The following is a 23264-nucleotide window of genomic DNA, read 5'->3' on the forward strand; positions in this document are numbered from 1 at the left end:
GGAGTGCTGAAAAGGCTGCGTGAAAAAGTTAGATCACCTGAACTTTTCACCAACAATTCATGGCTCTTGCATCACCACAATGCACCAGCTCACACGGCACTGCCTGTGAGGGAGTTTTCAGCCAGTAAACAAATAATTGTATTGGAACACCTTCCCTACTCAGCTGATCTGGCCCCTAATGACTTCTTTATTTACCAGAAGATAAAGGAAATATTGAAAGGTAGACATTTTTATGATATTCAGGACATCAAGTATAATACGACAGCTCTGATGGCCATTCCAGAAAGAGTTCCAAATTGCTTTAAAGGGTGGACTAGGTGCTGGTGTCAATGCATCACTTTCCAAGGGGAATACTTCGAAGGTGACCGTGGTGATACTCAGCAGTGAGGGATGTAGCACTTTTTCTAGGATGAATATGCGAACCTAATTTTCTGACCTCCTATTTGTTGAGTAAATTTCCATTTATGGGATTGATGGGTGAAGGGTGAATGCATGTCTAACTTTGCTGGATCCTGCCATACTGCCCTGCATGAGTTTGTACCACTTTATACATCCAATGAAGTGCCTGTTCCCTCAGCCTCTCCAGCAGATTATGTTCCCAAACTTTTGAATTTTTGTTAAATTAGCAGGTAAAAAAATGATATCAGAATAACTTTAATTTGCACGTCTTTATAATGAGTGAGTCTGAGCATCTTTTTCTATGTCCAGGGGCCAGCGGACATTTTGTTTTATGTGGAATGCCTATTCACATCCTTTGCGTATTTTTCTATCGGATTTCTTGTTCTTACTGGTTTCTAGGAGCTAGCTAGCTCATGACATGTCAGGCCAAGCCTTTATAACAGCATCTACACCCTTAGATTTTCAGCAGAAGGTCATTAAGACTTCTCCCCCTCTTTTGTTCGGTGAGTATGTTGGTTTGCTTTAGTGCTTACAACCTCTCTCGGTTTCCCCTCAACATGGGGAGAGCTGAGGCAGGTGCGCACGGGTGACGATGGGTGGGCAGCAGGCCTGGGGCCGCCGGAAGGCTGGGGAGAACATGCCCCCGTCTAGGATGAGTATTCGAGTGTAATTGTCCGACCTCCTATTTGTTGAGTACATTTCCATTTGTGGGATTGATGGGTGAAGGGTGAATGCATTTCTAACTTTGCTGGATCCTGCCATACTGCCCTGCATGAGTTTGTACTACTTTCTACATCCAGTGAAGAGCACCACACCAGCTCTGATGGTGGCGCTCTGGCCCCAGGCGGTCGGGCCTTCGCCAAACGGCAGGCCCAGGAAGGTCGTCCAGCCTCAAGCGGGAGGCACCGGGGGCAGGCCAGCAGCAGAGCCGGCCCCCTCCCATCCTGCGGAGACGCGCAAGGACGAAGTAAAATTGGTCTGTCGTCCCGAGCCCAGGAACCAGGGTGCCCTCGGCTCCCCAGATCCTTCAGAATCCCACCTTCATCACCCTGGAACCAGGGCCAGGCTGCTGGAGAGGCTGTCCACCGGCGGCGGCAGGATGCAAGCAGAACCGGCGTCTCACGGCGGAGCCACAGCGCCCTGGGGCTCCGCTCCCGCAGAAGCCGGCCCCGGCCCTCCCCGGGGCGGGAGTGGAAGCCGGATCCCGCTCTTTCGTTTTCGTTTCCCGGAAGGATAGAGATTACCGGAGCGCCCTGCGCGCCTGCTCGCCGGGAACCTGAGCGCACACTGCCCGGCACTGAAGCGACTGCCTCCCACGAAACCTTCCAGTTCTCCCGGCCAAGTTAGGGATTTGGGAAAGGAGGGTCAGAGAGCGCCGGCTCGGGGCCCAGCAGTCGCAGGCTTTGGGGCGCTCACGACGACAGCCCGGTGACTCCCTCACCTCCACCTGTAATGCAGGTAAGAGCCTGGGAGCTGAATCACACAGCGCAGACGCGGAGCCGCTTGCCCCCCAGCCCTTCTCCACCACCTCGTTTTCCATACCCATTTTATCGGAATATTTTTTTTGTCCTGGCGGGAATCTCACTTTCCAACACATTCCCAAACCTCGTCATGCATTCCCTCACCGCCCCTCCCTCTCCTCCACCAAACTCACCTCCACCCCTTCCCTCTCTCTCGTTCTGAAACTCCTCTGTGTTATGTACTGCTCCTCCTTCCCTCCTCCTCACCCCTACATCAATCAGATGTGAAGTCTCTGGAAGTTCCTGCACAAGGCAGACCTCACAGCCGACACACAGAACCGCGAAGGGGTCCCCCTCCTCAGCAGCCCCTCATCTGCCTGCCATATTTCCCTGGGAACCTCAGAACCTTCTTCAGAGATGGGTCCCCCTCCCACCCCCAAGGCCTTTCCCACTCCCCTCTCTCCAAGATCCATATCTGTGTTTTCTCAGACCTCTCCCTGGCCTTCATGCTGAAACCCAGAGCTCGGGCTCTCAGCCGCAGCTCCCTGGCCGGCACGGCCCAGCTGCAGCCCTGGAATTCCCCATTCCTCTTGCTAGGAAGAGGGTGGAGGAGCAGACAGGGAGTTTCCTGGAAGTCCTAGGCCTTGAGCCCCTCTAGCTTGGCAAGCTCCTACTGCCAGGTGGCACCTCTGAGGCTGGGTCACCTGGGAAACAGCACCAACTGGGGGGGTGGGCATCGGGCAGAAATGGTGGGAACCACCCCAAAAGGGTGCTGGATGCTCTTCTGCAGTGGCCAAGGCTTCTGGAGTTTGCTTTGCTGGCTTCAGATCCACAATCTTTTACTGAAGATTGCCCTCCTCAGACACCACGAGATGAATGTCATGCTCTTGAAGGCCCTAGAGTGAGAAAATGACTCTTGCTGGGACTGGTTTCACTTTTACTTTTCTTGATGTGGCAGCCTGTGCCTGGGCGTGAGCCCCAAGGATCCTCCTGTTTCTACAAAATCCTGTGACTTTTTTCATCCCCTCATCCCGATGGATAAGCCAAATCACCTCTAGGCCGATTGTAAAATTGTAATGACACAGACATCCCTCAGTGGGACTCTGGGGTTCAGAAATTTATCCTTTCTTTTTTCTCTTTTGAAGACAGCATTTACTTGTTAGTTTCTTGTTTCTGATTTAAGGTTAGTTTATTGTTTCTGATTTAACGTCCCCTATGTCCTCTCACTAAGGTCTCAGTGAGTATTCCTAGGCTCTTAGATGTCCAGCTTACAAGTCAAGTCTTGGGAGGGGAACCTTCTGGTGAGGTTAGGCTTTTCATGAAAAGCTTGAATTGGAAACATGAAATCTATCAAGTGTCCACTGTGAACAAGATGTTAGTGGTACCAAGCTGAAGACACACACTGTTCCTATCTTTAAGGTAGATGCAGAGATGGACGCTCTTTCTGTTTGATTAAAATTCTTAATACATTTTATGGGTGACTGAGCCTTCACCCAGATGCTCATTGACTGCCCTGGATTTTCCTCTCTCTAGGAAGGAGCATTGGCGGGTTTTCCTGGGAACACCTCGGCAGCCACCCCACCCCCAGGCACCCAGGCCCAAGCCAGATGTGAAGCTCGAGTGGACCTGCTGGGCGAGGGGGAAATCTGCAAGTTGCCAGGAAGACTCCGTGAGTTGAGGGGAGGAGAAAGGCTGATGTGTTTAAAAGACATAAATGTAATACATAATCTCTTCTTATGTAAGGAATTAACATCCCTCCATTTGCCATTTCTTTCCTGGATTTTCTTTAACTGTTTCTTGGTAAGGAAGTTAGAGGAAGTAAATGTGAATTCTCCTCGCAGAGAACATAGTCGACACCACCAAGTGTGGGGGTGGCAGCCTCCTCATTGGTAAGACGAAGGTTGGCGTCGGATGAGGGCTGGGTCCCTTCTAGCCTAAAAACAAAGAGTTAGGGACATTGCCAGTGAAGAAGCCAGATACAGCTAAACAGTTGTATGTATGTAGAACCCTCATTAAAATAATTATGTTTAATTTTTATTGTTGCAACAGTAGCATGTGCTTATTGTAAAAAATTGGGAAATAACAGGAAGGCATAAGAAGAATATATATAGAACAATCAAATCCACCCAAATATAACCACAGGAAATGTATTGGCCATGGCCTTTAATTTCATTTTCCTAAGTTATGCTCTTGCCTGAGGAAACTCATAGCCATGGAGCAGGCTGTAGACGAATATATTTATGCCTATGTTTCAAATGGCAGAGCTGAGAGGTAGAAAAGCTAAGTGACATGTTGAAGATCACACAGGCTCTCCACGCTAAGGCTAAACCTTGGTCCTGCCGATAATCTTCTAAGAGATTTTTTAATGCACTTCCTAAGCCGTGGAAATCATGGGGCAGGCTGGTAGGATCTTTAACCTGGGTGGGGGTCTTCGGCAGCTGTGGAAGGCATGTCTGACCTGGGCTATAAAGCATCCAGGCCACTTCCTGCTCGGCTGGCCCAGGGCCTGGAACACTGCTGTATCCATTCTACACCCTTCTGATTTCCTGGCCACAACCTGAGTTTTGAGGTGCTGGCAGGGTGGAGCAGAATGTGGGGTGTGACTGCACAGGCCTCAGGAAGATCTTGCTACTCCAAGTGCCTCTGCTGCCCGCTGCTTGGCATTCTTGTAGTGGGGAACAGAGCGTGTCTCTCCATGATGAAAGAGAAGGTGGGGACTGACACAGGGGGTCTCTCCTGTCCACACGCCTGGAAGCAGCCCTCACCTCCTCAGGATGGCACATGGGTGGATGAAGACCCAACCTCCTTACCCCGGGGTTGCGATAACTCAGGGTGTGCTCTCACAGTCCCCCAGAGATCCCCATTGGGGTGGAGCTCCAGTTGCCCACAGTGCTAACTGGGGAGACCCTTGGAGTGTGGAGGTGTCCCCGGTGCCTCAGAGCAGGTGGCAGGAAGTGACAGTATGTTTTGAGGAGAAGGACGGGGAGCTCTGTCAGGAACCTCTGTTGTTTCATCTTGTCCAAATGCCAACCCTGGCCAGTAGTTTGGGGCTCAGGGCTGCTCCCAGGAGATATAGTCACATAGAGGGTAGGATTTGGGCTTCATTCCCAGCCCCAGCTATGGTGATGAGGAAAATCAGGACCTTGGGGACAGATCTGAAGACCCTGAGTGTTGCCGCTGAGCAGGAGCTTGAGGTCATCTAATCCAGTCCCCTCAGGGCAGTTCAGTACGCTGAGCCTCGGAGTGGGAGGGGCTTCCCTTCAGGTGCCACAGGACCCTCTGGATTGTCTCCCATTGTCTCCCCCATATTAAAAAACTCCCACAACCAGCTCACCAAGGCCTAGAATGTCAAAGCTGGGCTGGTAAAGACTCCAGTTGTCACCTCAGGTAACTTCCACATGTTCCAAATAAGGAAACTGAGGCCCAGGACATTTGTTTTGACCAAGGTCAAGTACCCTTCAGTCCCTTCCCTTTGGCTGGTGCCTAACACAAGGTTACTGGGTGAGAGGGGACAGGAGGAGAAGCGGGGATTTAGAAAGTTTAGTCATCACCTTGGTAAAGGCAATTATACCAGCCTCTTACTTTTTTGAAGCCCCCTTCAGTGAGGCCCCGCTGAGAGGGTCATCAGGTCCTCTGGCACATTTCTAGCGATGGGAATTTACTCCCCTCTTGAGCCAGCATGTTCCCTGGTTACTCAACCCAGGATACAGGCTCACTGTGACCTATTTAGAGCTCCTGAGGTACGAGTCCTACTGCCTTGGGTTAGATTTCTCCAGAAGCAGACCCTGAAATACTTCCCCACAGTGGAGAGAAGGAATTCCAAAGTGTTCTCTCAGGCCACTGTGGGCAGCTGGAGCTCCTCCCCAGTGGGATCTCTGGGGGACAGTGCGAGCACACCCTGAGTTATCGCAACCCCAGGGTAAGGAGGTTGGGGCTTCATCCACCCACGTCCCATCCTGAGGAGGTGAGGGCTGCTTCCAGGCGTGTGGACGCCCCTGTGCTCCCAGTTGCCCTGCTCACGGGCTGACGCAGGCACAGTGAGGGGCAGCGTTCCACATTTAGCCGCCTTCAGATTGTAGAGGTTGAGAACCAAGGGCCATGGGCAGGGCCAACAGCATCTCCTATGCGTCTTATCTTTGATTCCATGACTCATATTTACTTCTGAAATATTCAGACAATACAGTTGTGGCCCTTAGTAAATATCTAACAGTCTTAAAAGATAGGTTACATTGAATGACTCATTTTCCTGTCAACAACATCACAAATAAGCAAACTGCTGACACCTAATGAGGGCTTGATCTTTCAGATGGCTGGGGTGATGTCAGCCCCAGTTCGTACATTCCTGGAATTGGGGTTGTCATCGCCGGGCATCTCTCTGACATTTATTTATTGACATTGACATTTATTCCCAGTAGCTCCTCCCACTCCTTCCACCTCCAGCTTCCATGCTAATCAACAGGGCTGATTTGCCTCAGCAGGAAGATAAACAAACAAAACAAACCTGGTTTAGCTTTGTGAGTCAGCACCAAGTGGAGCACACAAGCTAGTTCCTCGTGGAGCTCACTTTTCTGTGTTTATTTACCTGACAAAGACATGCAGTGGAGCAGTGGAAAATCCACGCCCAGGACGATTGTAATGTCTAGTGACAGGAAGAGGGTTGGGGTGGAGTGGCTGGATCCACAGGGGCAGAGTGCCCCCCACTCACAGTAGGAGACTCAGGCGTCCCTCAGTGGAAGTGGAGAGTGAAAGAGGATTCGTACCTCCCCGTCCCCTTCTGTGACCCGGGGGTCCGCCCAGGCTGGGACAAGTCGGAGCTATGAAGGCATAGAGGCCCTGTGACCACTTGCAGGACCTGGGCTGAGGCCACAGGGGAGCGAGTCTGGGACAAGGTGATGCCACTTCAAGGGACAACTTTGGGGATTTTGAGAGGAGGCAGTTTAGAGTTGACCACCAGCACAGCCTCATTCAGTGACAGAGAAACTGAGGCTCCTTGAGTGCAAGAAACATCTGTGATGCTAACGGCCAGATGTGGCCTCAATCCCAGACTCTTAATTTTTGGTCCTTAGTCTCTTCATTTTCCAGGAGCTTATTCCTGGAAACAAAAGCTCTGTGAACTTCCCACTGTCGGATGTAGGGGGATTGAGATAGCTTTGTGTTTTGACATTGACTGTCAAAGTTCCTAGTTGTGACTAAGCCACAGGAAGAGAGAGACATATAACATCACATCTGATGTTCAGATGTCACAGGCAGAGGGATGGCACCTCTGCACGTCCCTGGCTGTGCAAACAAGGGGAAAGGACCCTAGGGGAGCTCCAACAGTTTTCATCCCCTACTCAGGCTTACATCTTCACTTACAAGACAGTCCCGGGTGCTTATTTTAATAGATACAGTTCTAATATGGGCTTTTCATGAGAGCTGTGGAAATGCAGGTTCTGGTTCAGGAGGCGTGGGGTGGGGTCTAAGATTCTGCATCTCTAATAAGCTCCCAGGTGCTGCAGCAGCAGCTGGAAATGCATCCGAGGACCTCATTTTATGTAGCTAAATCCTAACAGTGATTTTCAAAGTGCTGGTCAAGATTCACGAAGGAGGTGAAATCAATTTGATGGGTCAAGATATGAGGTGTGATCAACAAATACAGTGAATGTTTAAATAAAAAAAAAGTATTACAGTAGAAGACACATTGCAATTAACCCCCCCTCCCCCCAAAATACTTCCCCTCGCTTCAAATACTTATCCCATCATTCTTGCCACTTTCTGAAGCAGTTCTGGAAGTCCTCTTTCGTGAGTGTCTTTACTTCATCCTCCATCATGACAATGCTCCGTGTCACACATCACTTCTGGTACAGCAATTTCTGTCAAATAAAAACATTACAGTGTGTCCTCATCCACCTTATTCACTGGATCTGGCACCATGTGACTCTGGCTCTTCCCCAGTCACAATGATTCAGGACACTGAGGCAGCCACAACAGCACAACTAAAGACACTCACGAAAGAGGACTTCCAGAACTGCTTCAGAAAGTGGCAAGAACAATGGGATAAGTGTGTTTGAAGTGAGGGGGAGTATTTTGAGGGGGATTAATGGCAATGTATCTTCTACTGTGATAATTTTTTTTTTAATTTAAATATTCACTGTATTTTTTTATCACACCTCATAAATATTTAAAAAAAATGAAATAGAATGTATCAGTACAATGTAAATAGTAAAGGTGATTTCGCAAACACTTTGTTTTGGTTATTATATGTACATGTGTGCGGGAGGGTCGTGATATTTTTTACTGTGGGTTGAGGTTAGACTGGTTTGAGAAAGCCTGCCCCAGATCATGGCATGTTAGAAGCAGTACGTCAGATGGATGCAAGTGTAAAACAGAGAAGTGGGGTGGAGTGGGCAGGATGGAGACTAGAAGTGAAGGTTCAGGAAGCTGTGAGAACTGACAGTGGCGTCATCACCTGAGGTGAAAGGGAATCTGGCAACCAGCAAACAGATGGGAGATTCCCAGATCTAACAGTTTAAGGACAAAGAGCCACCCCCTCTAAACTCAGGGCCTGGGCTGGGCCATAGGCTTCTTTGTGCAAATGGAAAAGACCCCTCATTTTGGAAGACGCCAGGCCAAACCTTGGCTGGGGTCCCCCCACTCTCTCACTCGTCCCTTCAGGTGGTGCAGGACACAAGACAATGGTATGCACTGGCCCTGCCCCCACTGGCTGGTGTGATTACCAAGAAAGACAGTCCCAGCCAAGACAACCAGGGCAAGGAATGTGCTGACAGATGTGAGGGGCCTCTGGACAGACAGTGTCACACAGTAAACGAAGGACATTGATAATGCTAACCCACAGCCATCATGGCAGAGAAACAAGCTACTTCTTCTGTTTTGAGGCAGTCTCACCAATGAGGATCTGATAATCATGACAAAGGCCATTTGTTTTGTACTCTTGACCAGGTATTTGCTGGACAAATCAGACACACCGTCTGATTAACTGCACTCAGAAGTCCTGGGAAATAGCTTCTGTTATTACCCCTGCCTCACAGGTGTGAAAGCTGGCTAGAGTGAGGTGAATTATCTTGTCCATAGTCACCCACCAGTAAAATGGTGGAGATGGGATTTGAACCCACGTCCCTCAGACCCCACAGCTGTCACTCACTCTGAGCGACAGCCTCCAGCATTAGATGATGCCAGCTCCCATTTTTAGAAGACCAGCCAAGCATGTTACTCCGTCTCCTGCATTTGTCCTGGGGGCCCTGCCAGGTAGGTAGCAGCCAGCTGTTCTGATTTGGTTGCTGAAGGTTGGACCAGCTCTGTTGCTCCCAGAGGTCACTTGACCTAGTAATCTGCAGGGTGTGGTGAGGAGTAGCAGGGAAATACCTTTGCTGGGGGGGAGGGGCAGCTTGAGGGAATCTTGAAACCAGGGCAGAGGGGTTTTGACTTGATAAAGTTAATAATTGGGAGACACTTTAGTTTCTTGAGCAGGAGTGAAAGGAATGCTGTGGTAAGAGAGACCTGGTTGTGGGGGGTCAGTTAGGGGGCTGGAGAGAGGGATGGTCAGATGCCTCGAGGACTTTTGGCCCACGCTGATTTGCTCAGCTCCCTCATTTAGGCAATTTGTATTTACTGAGCATCTACTATGTGCCAGGCATCGCTGTAGGTGCTGGAGAGACAGCAGTGACTGAGACTGGCAAAGTCTGTGCCTCATGGAGCTGACATTCTAGTGAGGGATGCGGTGACAACATGAGGTAGCACTGTGCCCGCTGATAAGGGCAATACAGCTGAGGGGGTGGGGAGCCCCCACATCCAGCCCTGCTCTGGGGGTGGGGGTTGGAGTCTTGACTCTTCAGGGAGACATGTGAGCCCTCCCACTGTGTCCTGGACAGGCAGCTCCTCTGGCTACCCCAGCTAGCGAGGACTCTGTCCAGAAACTGGGAGCTGTCCAACCTGGAAATCCCCACAGAGCAAGTCTCGGGGCAGGGAGAGGAAGGTGAGCCTTGGCTGGAGTCCTGACAGACAGATTGTTGGTGTGAAGGACTGAAAAGGCAGTGTATTATTGCCAAGAGAGGGAGAAGCCGTGGGGTGTCCTGCAGGTGAAGCCCCTTAGGTTGCTAAGGGGACACCAGGTAGGCCCAACCCAGTCACTAGGTCAGGGGGACTTCTGGGGCAAGTCGACACCTCAGTGCTACTCACCAGCATTTGTTGAGCTCCGAGGTGTGCTGGGCCCCGCGCCAAGCATTTTACACGCATTACCTCATCTAACATTAAGAGCTCTGTTTGTCTCGGAAAGCATAAGCTGCATGCCAGGCACTGGGCTTTAAATGGATTCCCTGGTACAGTCCTCGTGACAGCCCCGTGTGGCTGAGACTGTTTGTTCCTCAGATGAGAAAATCGATACACAGTCACTTAGGTCCCATCATTTACAGCTGGCCTGGCACCACCGTCATTGGAACTTTTTGTTGTATGTTTTTGCTTTACTGGGTTTTTTTTTTTTTTTTAGGTATAACTTAATGCAGTTAAGTGTTCACACCCTAAGTGTACAACTGTTATGAGTTTTTATTCGTGTATACACCCATGTAGCCACCATGTAGTTCAAGACCTAGACCATTTCCAGTGCCCCAGAATGTTCCCTGTGCCTCTCGTCAACCCTCCAAAGGGCGACCATTCTTCTGCTGTCTTCCCCAGACTAGCACTGTCTGGTGTTTTTTATTTTATTTTATTTTTTTTACTTTTATTAGCATTTATTTGATGTTGAATTTACTCCTGGGCCATAAATATTTGTTTCTTCAGTTTCTTCCGGGGGATCTTTTTCTTCCGTGCAGCCTCTTCTGGTTTAGGCCAATCTGCTCTTTCTCAGTTAAGATCACCTCAGTGTGGCAGGGAGAGCACATGTGTGGGTTAACCCGCCCACGAGCTCTGTAAGTTCCGCGTTGCATCTTGGGAGCTTTGTTCACCTGGCTGTGCTCACTGACCAGAGTCTACGTGTAAACCCTTACGCTCAGCATCACTCTCTGCATTTTTAAGCATGTGCAGAAAAATTCTGGACTCTTTTTGGGCCACTGACCCTGTGTCCACCCCACTGTTGGGCCTGGGCACGTCTCCCACTTCCACCATTGTGACAATGGAATAGCACACATTGCTCCTGTAACGTGACGTCCTTCAGATACTTGGTGGCTTTTCGGAGATGCATACCCTTGATGGCCTGGGCAGTTTCACGAGTGTTCTTAAAATGAACCCGTAATTTGAACCTCTCGATTTACATGGTTTTGCAGGGTCCTCTGGGTCAAACGAATAGTGAACCATTTTCAGAAGTCACCTCAGGCCGCTTACGGGAAGAGCACTGTCTATTCTTGATTATAGTTTTATATCTGGCTTCTTGCCCCGGTGTAGTATCTCTGAGCTTTATCCGTGTGTCGTGAGCATTCACGTGGACTTTCTGGTTTATTGCCAAGCAGCATTCCATTACATGAAAACATTACAGTTTGATTGTTCTGTGGCTGATGGATATTTGGGATGGTTCCAATCTTTGTGATGAACAGAGCCATGGTGGACACTTGCATACAGGTCTTTTCGGTGGGTGTGCTCACCATGTCTCTTAGGTCTTTACTTACGTGTGGAAATGCTGGGTGTAATTTATACAATATGTAGCCCGGGCTCCTAACCTCTGCACCACATTGCCCCTCAAATAGCACAGCAGCCCAGAGAGGCCGTGTCATTATCCCATTTCACAGATGGGGAAATTGAGGCCGAGAGAGATTGAGTGGCTTATCTAAGGTGACTTTGGGCTGAACGGGAACCCAAACCCTGAACTTGGGGATTTGGCCCCAAGCTAGATGGTCGACTCACTGATGAGAACATGGTCCTTTCCTAGGGTTTGAGTCCTATCCGAAAAGCCTTTTGACCTTAGTATTTTTTGAAGACACAGGGAACAAGAAGGTCCCTTGTCTTTATCATGGTACTGGAAGTGCTGGCTGCAATGGGGTGAAAGGTGAGGGTAGGAGAGAACATGACATAATGAAAGGAAAGCCAAATGCCACTCCAGGCAGGTGATAGCCTTCAAGGTTTCCGGTGCTGTTGTGGGCTGTGTGTGACCTCAGGGCCCCGTCAGAAGCCCCCTGCCCATCTCTGTGGATCTGGGAGCAGGACCACACCTGTGGTTGATAATGTCTGCAAAGTTCAGGGTTTTCCTCTTTTAGTGTAACTGTAGTGTTTTCATGGAGGCAAGACCCTCTGGCCAAACACAAGAAAATAGACCCCTCTGACTCAGGAATCATAGTTTTGAATTTCCAGACTGACAGCCTCAAATATCATAAAATAGGCAACACTGCAAAAAAACTGAAGTGCCAGTTGGTCCCCAGAGCCCTGGAAGCCCTGCCTGGCTGTGTAGACCCGCCCCGACATCCCCTGAATCTCACCACTAGGCGGCCTCTGAGTTTTACACCACGCAGCCTTTTCTCTCTCGCTTATCACCAGACTGCTCTCCCAGGGAGGCTCTAAATTCCTGTTTCCACCAGCAAGGCGTCCTTGTCCGTGGTTCCTGCTGGGTGCAGGTGTTATTAAAATGATATCTCATTCTTCTGTGATTGTGCCTGTCCCCGACTACTGAGGTGACAGGCTGTCCCACATGTTTATTAGTGGATCGGAGGCTCTCGCCTGGCAGCGATTTTGCTCTCCTCCCCTTGGGGACATTTGGCAATGTCCACAGACATTTTGGGTTGTCACACCGTGTGTGTGTGCGCGCGTGTGCGCACGTATGTGTATGTGCATGTGCTCACACGCACATGCACACACCCTGCTATCTAGTGGGTAGAGGCCAGGGATACGGCTAAACATTCTGCAAAGCTCTGGGCAGCCCCCAAGGCAAGGACTTAATCAGCCTAAAGTGTCAATAGTGCTAAGCAAGTGTTAAGCCTGCTCCCCTGGGAACTGAGGTAAGATTTAAAAAAACTAATTGAGAGATGCTCTTGCCCTATGATAGGCATTAGCGCTTTATCTGTCATCTGCACTGCAAGTATTTCCCTGAAATCTGTCCTCGTTTAGTTTTGTTCGTGGTATCTTTTTGCCACACATACAAAATTAATGTAGTCAAATGTGGCTTTCATTTTAATTACAGCCTCTGAGATTCCTGTCATGGTGGAAGTCTACGCTACCCTTGTTTAGTGCATAGTATAGTTTCTTATTTCTACTCTGTCAGGGTTTCCATTGTTCTATTCATTAGGCCTTAATCCATCTGGAGGTGGTTTTTTGCGAATGATGGGAAGTGAGGTTCCAAATATATATATATATGTTTTCCATGTGGAGAGCCAGTGTGGTTTTACCATATCTTAAATTAACTATCCTTTCTCACTGGATTAAAAGTGCCACCACTGTCATATATTAACTTTACACACACACACACGTATCTCTTTGGCTCCCTCTTCTTTTCCAGTGATACTTGTCAATCTTAGCTTCATACCTTCAGATCTTGATTATATGGCTTTGTGGTAGGTAGTTCCCCAAAGGTCAGTTGTCATGTCTTTTCTATCCCCTTAAATCACGTTTCCATCAATTTCAGACATTGATTCTTCCTTCTTATTCACTCTTAGGTCCTGAAACAAGGTGGGGGAAGCCTGTCCTCCTTCCAAGCCGGGCTGCGTTGCTCTGCATTTGTGGCACAGTGCACTTTCCTTTGCCACTGATCACGGTTGTCATTAGTCACTGATTGCTGGGTCCCTCCCTCCTGCCAGCCTTGCTCTGTGCCATGTCCCCAGCAGTGGCACATGGCCTGGCACAGATATTGGCTGAATGAATGAATGAGTAGATCATGTACATTTAAAAACAAAAAACATGAAAACTGCTTTTCTCTCTTATGTCATTTTGGGAACAAGGCAGTCGGAGGTTGGTTTAGTCTTTGTCACTGCCAAGGTGTGGCCGTGAACAGTTGCTTCTCTCCTCTGCCTCAGTTGTCTTACCTGTCACACTGGACCCTGTAAGCCCTGAGCTTCTTCAACTCTTACGCTGCCGGGGGCCCTGAGAGGGATGAAGAGCTTTGGGAGGAAAAGCACCACATATGGCGAAACACCAGGCTGACTCATGACAGTGGGCACAGTACTGGGGCCCCCAATACTGTTAGGGCCCACGGAAATGTTCCAATTCCTTTTAAAATCAGAAGAAAATGACTTTTAGGTAGAAGAAAATGTTTTACTGTTTAACAATATACTCACCTTTACGCCAATGCAGTCATGAAATATAATTAAAAATTTTGTTTCGTGAAGGAAGGGCCCATGAAGGGAAGAGTGCCAGGGCCCACGAAAGTCACAGTGAGGCCCTGCTACACACAACCCTGATTAGTGAGATAAATGATTGGCATTAGGAGCATAATAGCCAAAGCAGAGTAGAGCGTAGGGGGAGTAAAAGAAGGCAGTCACTTGTCAGTATTGCTGGAAGAACACAAGAACTGAAGGTGGGTTTGGGAGACTCCTTTGCTCCTGGCTGTTCCCTGAATGAACCCAGATCTGAGCTGACACAACAGAGTGGAAGAGTATGGCAGCCAGACCTGGTTCCGGACCTGGCTGTCCTTCATGCTACCTGTGTGGCCTTGGGCTAGTCACTTCACCTCTGGGAGCCTCAGTTTTCTGATGTGGAAAACAATAACAGTAACACCTTCTTTGTAGGACTGTGTGGTCATTCATGCAGTCATTCAACACATGTTTATCGAGCACCTACTATGTTCCAGGCACTGCCCTGGATGGAATACATACAACAGTGTGCCCCAGCATACCCAGTCCAGTGCTGGACACATAGTAGTTCCTCATTAAACATTAGTTGAATGAATAATTGGAAAACAGGCTGGAGGTGGGTGGGAGGGAGCACCAAAAATAAATAAATATATGCATAATGATAGTTATATCGAATGTAAAATGTAATTACAAAGAAAGTAAGGTGCCAGGAAGGAAAAGAAGAGGACACAGTGACAGAGAAACTGTCAGCATGGGGAGGGCAGGACAGCACAGCATCTGCTCAGATGGAGTATTCAGGGTGGGCTTCTCTGAGGAGGTGACATTCAAGTGAGGGCCTGAAGTAGGAGGATGAGAGGTTGATGGGGACAGAGCCCCCGTCCCGGCCCCATGCCCTCTGCCCAGCCGTGTCCTTGGTGTCCTTTCGGTGCAGGCATCCAGCCCTCGCTCTGGAGCAGGGAGGACGTGCTGCACTGGCTGCGCTGGGCCGAGCAAGAGTACTCTCTGCAGCGCACCCGGGAGCACGGCTTCGAGATGAACGGCCGTGCCCTGTGCATCCTCACCAAGGACGACTTCCGGCTCCGCGCACCAGGTTCAGGTCTGGGAAACTCACTGGCTTTGCTCTAAAACGATGGAAACCCAGGTAGGCCAGGGAGGGAGGTGGAGGGTGTGTTGGTTAGAGCATGATGTTCACCGGCCAGCGCTGCTGACGCCCCTCTTTCCATAAACATTTGCGTGGTGGTTCCCCGCTAAAGCTGGCTTGCAGCAAAGGAGTCGATTTCGCTGTTGTTTTCAGAGCCCCAGGGGCTGTCCTGCTCTCTCCCTGTGGCTCTTGTCTCCCCTACCCCTTTCCACCCTACCGCCTCTCATCTCCATCAGCACGAAGGGGCTTGTGACAAGACATACCACCAGAGGGCCAGGTGACTGCAGGGGAATGCGGCCAGCGCTCCCCATCCAGCCTGGTCAGCCCCCCTTCCTGCTCCCACCCCTAGGTGATGTCCTGTATGAGTTGCTGCAGTACATCAAGACCCAGCGGCAAGCCCTGGTATGTGGGCCCTTTTTTGGAGGGGCCTTCCGACAGAAGATCCCCGCTCAGCACTGCTCCTGCCCCCTGGAAGGTGAGGAGGCCCTTATCAGAGCTCTGAGACCCTCCCCCAAATCGGCCTCATTGGGAGGGCAGGGCTTCCTGCAGGTGAAGTAAGGAAAGAGGCAGAGGTGGGGCAAGCCCCGTCTCCTCCCGCCAGGCCCTCAGGCACTGCTGGCAGCCTGTGGTGCTGCCGCCCTCTGGCCAGGGGCCTGCCTCTCACCTCCTTGCTCTGCTCTCCTCTCCAGCAAAGCGTTGTTTGTATGGTGTCTCTGCTTCTCGTCCTCCTGGCCTCTCCACGGGCACCCCTCCTGTCAGGGTCTCCAGGGACCTGACCTTACGGGTGACCGTGTCCTCACTCACTGCGACTAACCTCTGGTTAGCCTCCCCCCCCACAAACTCTTCCCGGGGCTTCTAGGACGCCCCACTGGTCACTCCTTCTCAACCTCCCACTTTCTCCTCTTCTCCTTGACTTTTAAATGTTGGGGTACCCAGGGCTCAGGGGGCCTCTTTGTCTGCACTCAGACCTCAGTAATCTCATCCAGTCTCGGGTATTAAATACCACCTAGTGCCAATGATTGCCATAGACACCCAGACCGCTCTGAATTCCAGACTCCAGCACCCCAGACTGCCTGCCCCACCCCTCCAGGATGTCTAACGGGCGTCTCAACCCTAACCTCAGCTCCTAAAGCAAACGCCTGATTACTGCTCCCCTCCGCCCCCTGCCACCGCCCCAACCCTGTTCCTCTCCAAGTCTTCCAGTCTCCTTCCAATTGTACAGGCCAAAACGTTGGATGTCATCTTTCATTGCTTTCTTCTCTCTCAGCCTTGAATCTCCTCACTGGTCTCCTTGCTTCCACTCTTGACCTATGATCTATTCTCAACAGAGCAGCTGGAGAGATTCATAAGTCAGGTCATGTCACTTCTTAGCTCAAAGTCTTCCAATGGTTCCCATCTCACTTGGGGTCAAAGCCACGGTCCTTATAATTACTTCCCCTTCCTCTGCCATCCTCTGCCACCTCTCGCCTCCTCGTTCATGCTGCTCCAGCCACAGTGGTCTCCTTGTTCAATGAATAACCCAGAGACACTCCTGCCTCAGGGCCTTTGCATGTTCTGTTCCCCCTGCCTGGCATTCCCTTTCCTAGATACCCACATAGCTTATTCTTCTCCCTCCCTCAGGTGTCTGTTCAGATGTTAACATGTCAGTGAAACCTTTCCAGGATTTCCTATCTGTCCTTATGGTGCTTTATTTTTGCCCCCCCCCCCCATTATATATTGTTTCTATTTCTTTTTTATTTTAATCATCTATTTCCCCTCCACCCCCAACTAGAATATAAGCTCCATGAAGGCAGGAGCTTTCTTTGGGTTCAGTGATGTGTCACCAAGATTCTAGAACACTGCCTGGCTCATAGAAGGTTTTCAATAATTGTTTATTGGGTGGATGGAAAAGACTTTGGACTGAGATACAGGTCACCTGGACTCTGGATCTGGCTGTGTCACCCTCAGCTTTGTGAACAATTTTACAGATGAGGGGATGGGTTTGAGAAATGAAATTACTTATCTGGGAGCCAGGGTTAGCACCTGGGCTGTCTGGCCCTCACTCATGTCCTCCACTGCCTCCCTGACCTTCTAACCAGGGGCTGGAGAGAGGAAGAGCATTATAAGTGCTGTCCCACGGGGCTCCCAGGCATGTCACTGAGGGGGTCTGTGCTGGAGGAGGCTCTGGGCCCACAGATCAATGGTGCTCATTTGCTTGCAGAGGAGACCAGGCCCTCTCACGTGGCCCTTCAGCAGCCACAAGACCTAAGGCTTGCCAGCTCCGTGAGCCACCTGGATGCCCCTGAGCTGACCAGGTGGCGCCTCAGCAAGGAGGAGCTCAGCTGCAGGGCCGAGGGCATCTGCCCCTTCCCCACCGAGCCGCAGGCCCCCATCGACGGCAGGATTGCAGGTGAGCAGGAGGCTGTGTCCCCCTGTCCCAGAGAGAGGTGAGCTGAGGCCGAGTCCCAGGGGAATCACGGGTGACAAGGAGGAGGGTGGTTTTGATCTAGGGTGTGAGGGGGTCTGTGCCGAGTGGCAGGGGTGTGGGTGACTATTCTGTGTGCTGGCCACAGCCTGGCCACAGTGGGCAGTGCTGCCCGGGATTGGCAAGCCCACGCGACAATTAAGCCAGTAATCGTCAGACAGTCAGTCAGATCAGCATGGAGTAGCAATGTCCCGACCCCACCTTTAAAACCTTACTTATTTATTTTTAAATAGTTGAGTGCTTACAGTGTGCCAGGCATGGTTCTAAGGCCTTTATGTAATCCTACGATAGCCCTTGAGGTTGGGGCTAATTATTATTAGCCCCATTTAAAGGTAAGGAAAATGAGGCACAGAAAGGTCGAGTGACTTTCCGTGTTCACACAGCAGTAAGTGGTAGAATTGGGATGTGAATTCAGTCAGTCTGAGCTCTAACCAGGTGATACGCTTCCATTTTGCTTTTGTTGTTCAAGGATTGACTGACAGACAGACAAGCAGACAGACTGACAGATAAGCACCAAAGGGTGTTTTCTAGCCACGATGGGGCCACTCTATTCTAAGTCACCATAGAGGGGCAAGAAGCCTGGCTTCTGGGTTGGAAATGACTGGGAATCACTCAACACAGTTATTTGATCTTTTTAATAATAATGCCTAACATTCTTTGAGCGCTTACTGTGTGCCAGGCACTGTGTTAAGCGTTTTGTGTGTGTGTGTGTGTGTGTGTGTGTGTGTGTGTGCGTGTCTATTGTGTTGCTTCATCCTCACAGAGGAAACTGGCTTGGAGGCCCAGTAGTGGGACCTGAGATCCCCCGGTGCTCCCAGGCTCCTCTGCTGCTTGCCCTCCACGATGGCACATTTGATTTTCCTGAAGCTCCCATGAGGGGGCTCAATAGGATGGATGTTACAAACCTGATTTAACAGAGATCCAGGGGACTGAGTGACTGGGCCAGGGGCAGAGAGGGACCTGGAAGCAGGGCTCCGGCCACTGCCCCTGCCCCTGAGGGAAAGGCATTGGCTTTGGTGTCTGCAGAGCTGGGGTACACTCCCTGCTGTACCGGCCACTTAGGACCTTGGAGATTTGGGACATCTCGGTACCTCTCTGAGCCCATTGCCTCATCTCTTCCTGGGGATACAGTAGCTACCTTGTGGAGTTAGGGTGATTGAACGAGATGAGTATGGGCCCCCGTTTAGGTAAATACCAACCGTCGTCTTCGCCGTCCTACTGCACGGCGGGCTCCAGCCTCCAGGGCCCGGAGCCCTTTCTAATGCTCGTCCGCGCAGTGCCAGGAATGAGCCCTGGCCGCACCCCTGTGCTCCCTTGCAGACTGCCGGCTGCTGTGGGATTACGTGTACCAGCTGCTCTCGGACTCCAGGTACGAGTCCTACATCCGGTGGGAAGACAAGGACGCCAAGATCTTCCGAGTCGTGGATCCGAATGGGCTCGCCAGACTCTGGGGAAACCACAAGGTGAACCTCAGCCCACAGACGGATGGTCTCGGCCCAGCCAGGCACTGTGCTAAGTGCTCTTGTGAATTAGCAATTTAAGTCTCACAACAAACTCAGGAGATGGATGTTCTTATCCTCGTTTTATGGCCGGGGAAACAAATTCAGAGAGGTAAAGGGACTGTCCAACGTCACACAGCAGCCAAACAGTGGAGCTGGGGCTTAAATGGACAGCAAAGCCCAGCCTCTTTGCCCCTACTCTGCACTGGCCACTCCCCAGAAAGAGAGGAAAAAGCAACTTGGCTAAAGTCACACAGCCGGTGGCACGGCCCTTGTGTCCCCCTCACCATGCTGTCCCTCTGATTACGTTTCCAACTAAATACATATTTATTTGTTATTACTTCTGACATTCACTATATAGAAGCAGCATGTGATTCACTCCTGCCCCATGGTTCTCAGCTCTATAGGTGAGAGAACCATCCCATTTCTCCTCCGACCTTCCGCTGCTTTTCTCCTTGCCAAGTCAAGAGAACTCACGCACGCCCTCACAGAACCCTGGGCCGAGGCGCTTAAGAAACCATCCAGTTCAACCTGCTCCCTCCTGGGTGTGGACCCTGAGGCCTGGAAGGAGCAGGGTGGGGAGTGGGGGTGATTTGTGATCACTTTGCCTTCCAGAATCGGGTGAACATGACCTACGAGAAGATGTCACGTGCTCTGCGCCACTACTATAAGCTGAACATCATTAAAAAGGAACCTGGGCAGAAACTCCTGTTCAGGTGAGTGGCTTTGGGGCAGAGATGCAAAGGGGAAGCGGGCTGGGTTGGTTCGGCTGGAAGACCCTGCAGCTGGAGCAGGGGCTGATTTGCAGCTGGGGCCTGAATTCCAGATTTCTGAAGATACCTGGGAAAATCATCCAGGACAAGGACAGCCGCCTGGAGCAGCTGGAGAGCCAGGAGCGGGAAAGGATGGATTTCAAGGAGGAGATGCTGGAAATCTCCCCATGAGGGGCACGAGGACTCTGGGCACCAGGTACCCACAGAACAGAGACTGCGTCTCCCATGAAGGCAGCGAGCTGCCTGGCCCCCTCTCCTCCCAGGCCAGCAGGGATCCCAGCTGCCTTTTGCTCTCACAGGATCACAGCTTTCATCTTGGGCCTCTAAGCTGCCTGGGCACCTGGGCAGGCTGAGAACTGGGAGGCCCACGTCCAGGACATTGTGGGGGCATCATTCTTTGGGGTTAAGCAGGGGCACAGCGTGTGAACGCTCCCCCTGCCCTCCCCCACGTACCTGCCCAGCTGGAGAGAGGTAGCCGAGTGCTGAGAGAACATCCAGCCCAACTCCTTCAAGTTACAGAAGAAGGAAGCAGAGGTCCCTCCCTGAGCCTCAGCTTTCCTCATCTTCAAAGGGACGTGCTCGTGAAAACCCGCCCTCAGGGGGGTGAGGCATGAAATGGACAAAAAATGGTTGCTTTGTCAACCTTAGTAATAGTAACAATAACGATACCTGACATTAAGTGCTTACTGTGTGCAGGCCTTGTGCTAAGGGTCCTACCTGTATTTGATCTCATCCAACCCTGTGAGGTTTAAAGATGGGGAAACAGAGGCAGAGATCTCCAGAGCTGGGCTGCTTCTCCACAACCCAGTGGTATTACCCATTTTCCTTTAGTGGCTCTGAGTGTCTTGGGCACTTCTCAAGCAGAGGCCGTGGCCCTACCCCTGTGCCCTTGGCATCTTTGTGGAACAGCTCCTTCCTTGGCCCAATCCCCTTCTCCTCCGTTTTCAGTCCTTTGGTGACTCAGTGACTATGACCCAGTGAAGATTGCCACCCACCTCCATCTATGGCTTCCTGTGCTCCCATACCTGTATCTGCCATGTGACTTTGGGCAAGTTGTTCCACCTCTCTGGAGCCTCAGGTTTCTCATCTGTAAAATGGGAATGTCACTCCTGACAGACCTCACAGGAAAGCCAGAAAACTTCAATAAGATAATATTTGTGAAGAGCTTCTTGTATGCCTGCTGTGTAGGAGCACCAAATCCATGTGAGCTAAGAAAACTGCAAACCAAAACCTGCTCTAAAGCATGAAAATCTCTCTGTTCTGTTGGTTCAGCTTCTCTTCTCTGCTCCCCAACCTCCAGTACTGTCTGGGGCCCCTCAGGAGGTGTGAGCCTCTGCTCCTGCACCCCCCAGCAAGGGTTGGGGAGAAAGGGGAGTGTTTTCACTTAATCAAAAACAGAATTTCTTGGATTTCCATCTTCTTTCTTGGAAGGAAGAAACTACTGCCTCTTGCCTCCGGCAGGTCAGAAAACCCTGTCTGGCAGAGCCTGAGCTGGCCTTGAATCACTGTCCAGGAGAAGCTGATAAGGATTCTTGGACCTTGGGACTCAAAGCTGTGACTGCTCATGAGCAGGGAGATTCTTGGCGTAGTCCTGTGGGGAGCCTTCTATAATTCCACAGCAGGAGGGGCCAAGCAGCAGGCCTTGGCAAAGGTCCCATAGGAAAATCCTTGCCCCTTCCGTTTTCCCTGAGACTATTGTATCTTTTTGACTTCACTCCAGGGTGAACTCACGCCCCATAGCCTTTCCCACGCCCCCAACCCAGAACTACATAACTGACCTGGGAGGGACTGTCCAAGTCAACTTGTCCAGCCTCTCCTTTTATATTTACAGATAACACCACTGAGGCTAGAGAAGGGGAGTGACTTGCCCAGGGTCGCACAGCCCAGCTCAGCCTGCTGGCCCCTGATGTTGCCTCATTTCGTCTTGTTTTGCATCTTGCTCGTGGGTGCAAGGTGTAGAGGTTAAGTCCTTCCAGCTACCATGTTGGCATTTGCCTGCTGGTGTGTTCATGGCTGAAAACAGCTACATATCCTGGGGACTGTCTTTACTCAGGATGATGAATCTCACCCAACACAGGGGCGACAGGACCAGGCGTGGGCTGTGGGCTTTGGCAGAGTCCCCCAGCCCGGGTCTCAGGTCTTTGGACTCTTCTTCCAGTCCTGAGCTCAGCTCCACTCTTTCCCCCTCTCCCCAGGCACATTAGGCTCTGGGATGGGTACCTGGGTGCCAGGAATAAATGGATTCTTCAGCCCTTCCTTCCACGAACATTAATTGAGCACCTGCTGTGTACCTGGCATCAAGTGAGGCTCTGGTTTTCCATCCATTTTTTTACACAATTAGATTCCTGAAAAGTCATAGGTCGCTGAAAAGGTGTGTCAAAACGGACTTCCTCACAGATAAGTTTAATAAGCTGAAAATATAGTCTCATGGGTTGAAAAAGTGGCCAGCCATCTTTTTTGTGTGGCTAGATTAATGTCACCAGTAAATGCAGAGTTTATGAAAAAGTGAGTATATTAAGAAGTTTATTGATGAAATAAATGATACAAGTCACTGTCTCCATCCAGTTCATCCATTTATCGCATTAACCCAAGAGCACTGGCTCCGAGATTCTCCATCTTCTCCGTGACATGGATTCTTGCTGAGAAAGGCTTTTTCCTCACAAGGAAGCTGCAGATCTAGCACTTCAGTTTTATTGAACTATGATGACATATAACACTGTGTAGGTTTAAGCTGTACAGTGTGTAGCACTTTTTCAATCCTGATGGCTCTGCCATGTCTCTTAACTGCAGGAAGCCTGGCTGATGCTGGTGACCCATCGTCTTTCTTGTGCAGGATCCGGGTGGTGACAGCCTTTCTCAACTTCCTCTTCTGGTCCCTCCCCATAATGTTAATCCACATTTTCTACTACGCCAGTGTTCTCTCGACAGTTTCATAGAGACGCACAGAAAACAGAAACATTTACAGAGCAAGGGCTTGGTTTCTCCCAACTATCCAGTGTCTGGTGGCAAATGCAGACGTGGTGCTTGCTCAGAAGGAGCCTTGTCCAAGGCAGGGTCAGAACCCCTGCTCCCCACTGGCGTGGCCACTCTGTGGGACCTCTGAATGAAGCTGCCCCTGGTACAGCCCCAAGATTAGGGTGAGGAGTTTAGTTAAAGTGGGTTGTCCTGAAATCAGAATGGGCATATTTTAAATATATGTTCATCATGATCTTAATTTTTAAAAATTTCCAAATCCTTGGAAGTTAATTGCTCATAGGAGGAGGGGTGGGGGTGGGGGGCATGTAAAGGAGAATGGGGCCCTGCCCTTGGGAAGTTCACACATCCATGG

The 23264-nt window shown here is 50.5% G+C and overlaps 1 protein-coding gene across 1 annotated transcript; it reads left to right on the forward strand.

Moving 5' to 3' along the window:
- The first annotated feature begins 1662 nt into the window (after nucleotides 1-1662).
- On the forward strand, nucleotides 1663-22496 carry ETV7 (ETS variant transcription factor 7). Its single transcript, XM_019738862.3, has 8 exons — nucleotides 1663-1857; nucleotides 3393-3528; nucleotides 14991-15155; nucleotides 15550-15675; nucleotides 17401-17589; nucleotides 18985-19127; nucleotides 19779-19879; nucleotides 19990-22496. The coding sequence occupies exons 1-8, from the start codon at nucleotides 1852-1854 to the stop codon at nucleotides 20105-20107; spliced, it is 984 nt and encodes a 327-aa protein (XP_019594421.2). The 5' UTR covers nucleotides 1663-1851; the 3' UTR covers nucleotides 20108-22496.
- Nucleotides 22497-23264: the final 768 nt, after the last annotated feature.

The sequence above is a fragment of the Rhinolophus sinicus genome, chromosome 2 (assembly GCF_057876585.1).
Source record: "Rhinolophus sinicus isolate RSI-liver-muscle chromosome 2, RSI-T2T, whole genome shotgun sequence".
Classification (NCBI taxonomy): domain Eukaryota; kingdom Metazoa; phylum Chordata; class Mammalia; order Chiroptera; family Rhinolophidae; genus Rhinolophus; species Rhinolophus sinicus.

What these genes read in the sequence shown, in the direction of transcription:
- ETV7 (XM_019738862.3), top strand. An exon ending in GCTCCGCGCACCAGGTTCAG is followed by an intron (nt 15,156 to 15,549) that starts GTCTGGGAAACT and finishes TCCCACCCCTAG; the next exon opens with GTGATGTCCTGTATGAGTTG. An exon ending in CATCGACGGCAGGATTGCAG is followed by an intron (nt 17,590 to 18,984) that starts GTGAGCAGGAGG and finishes GCTCCCTTGCAG; the next exon opens with ACTGCCGGCTGCTGTGGGAT.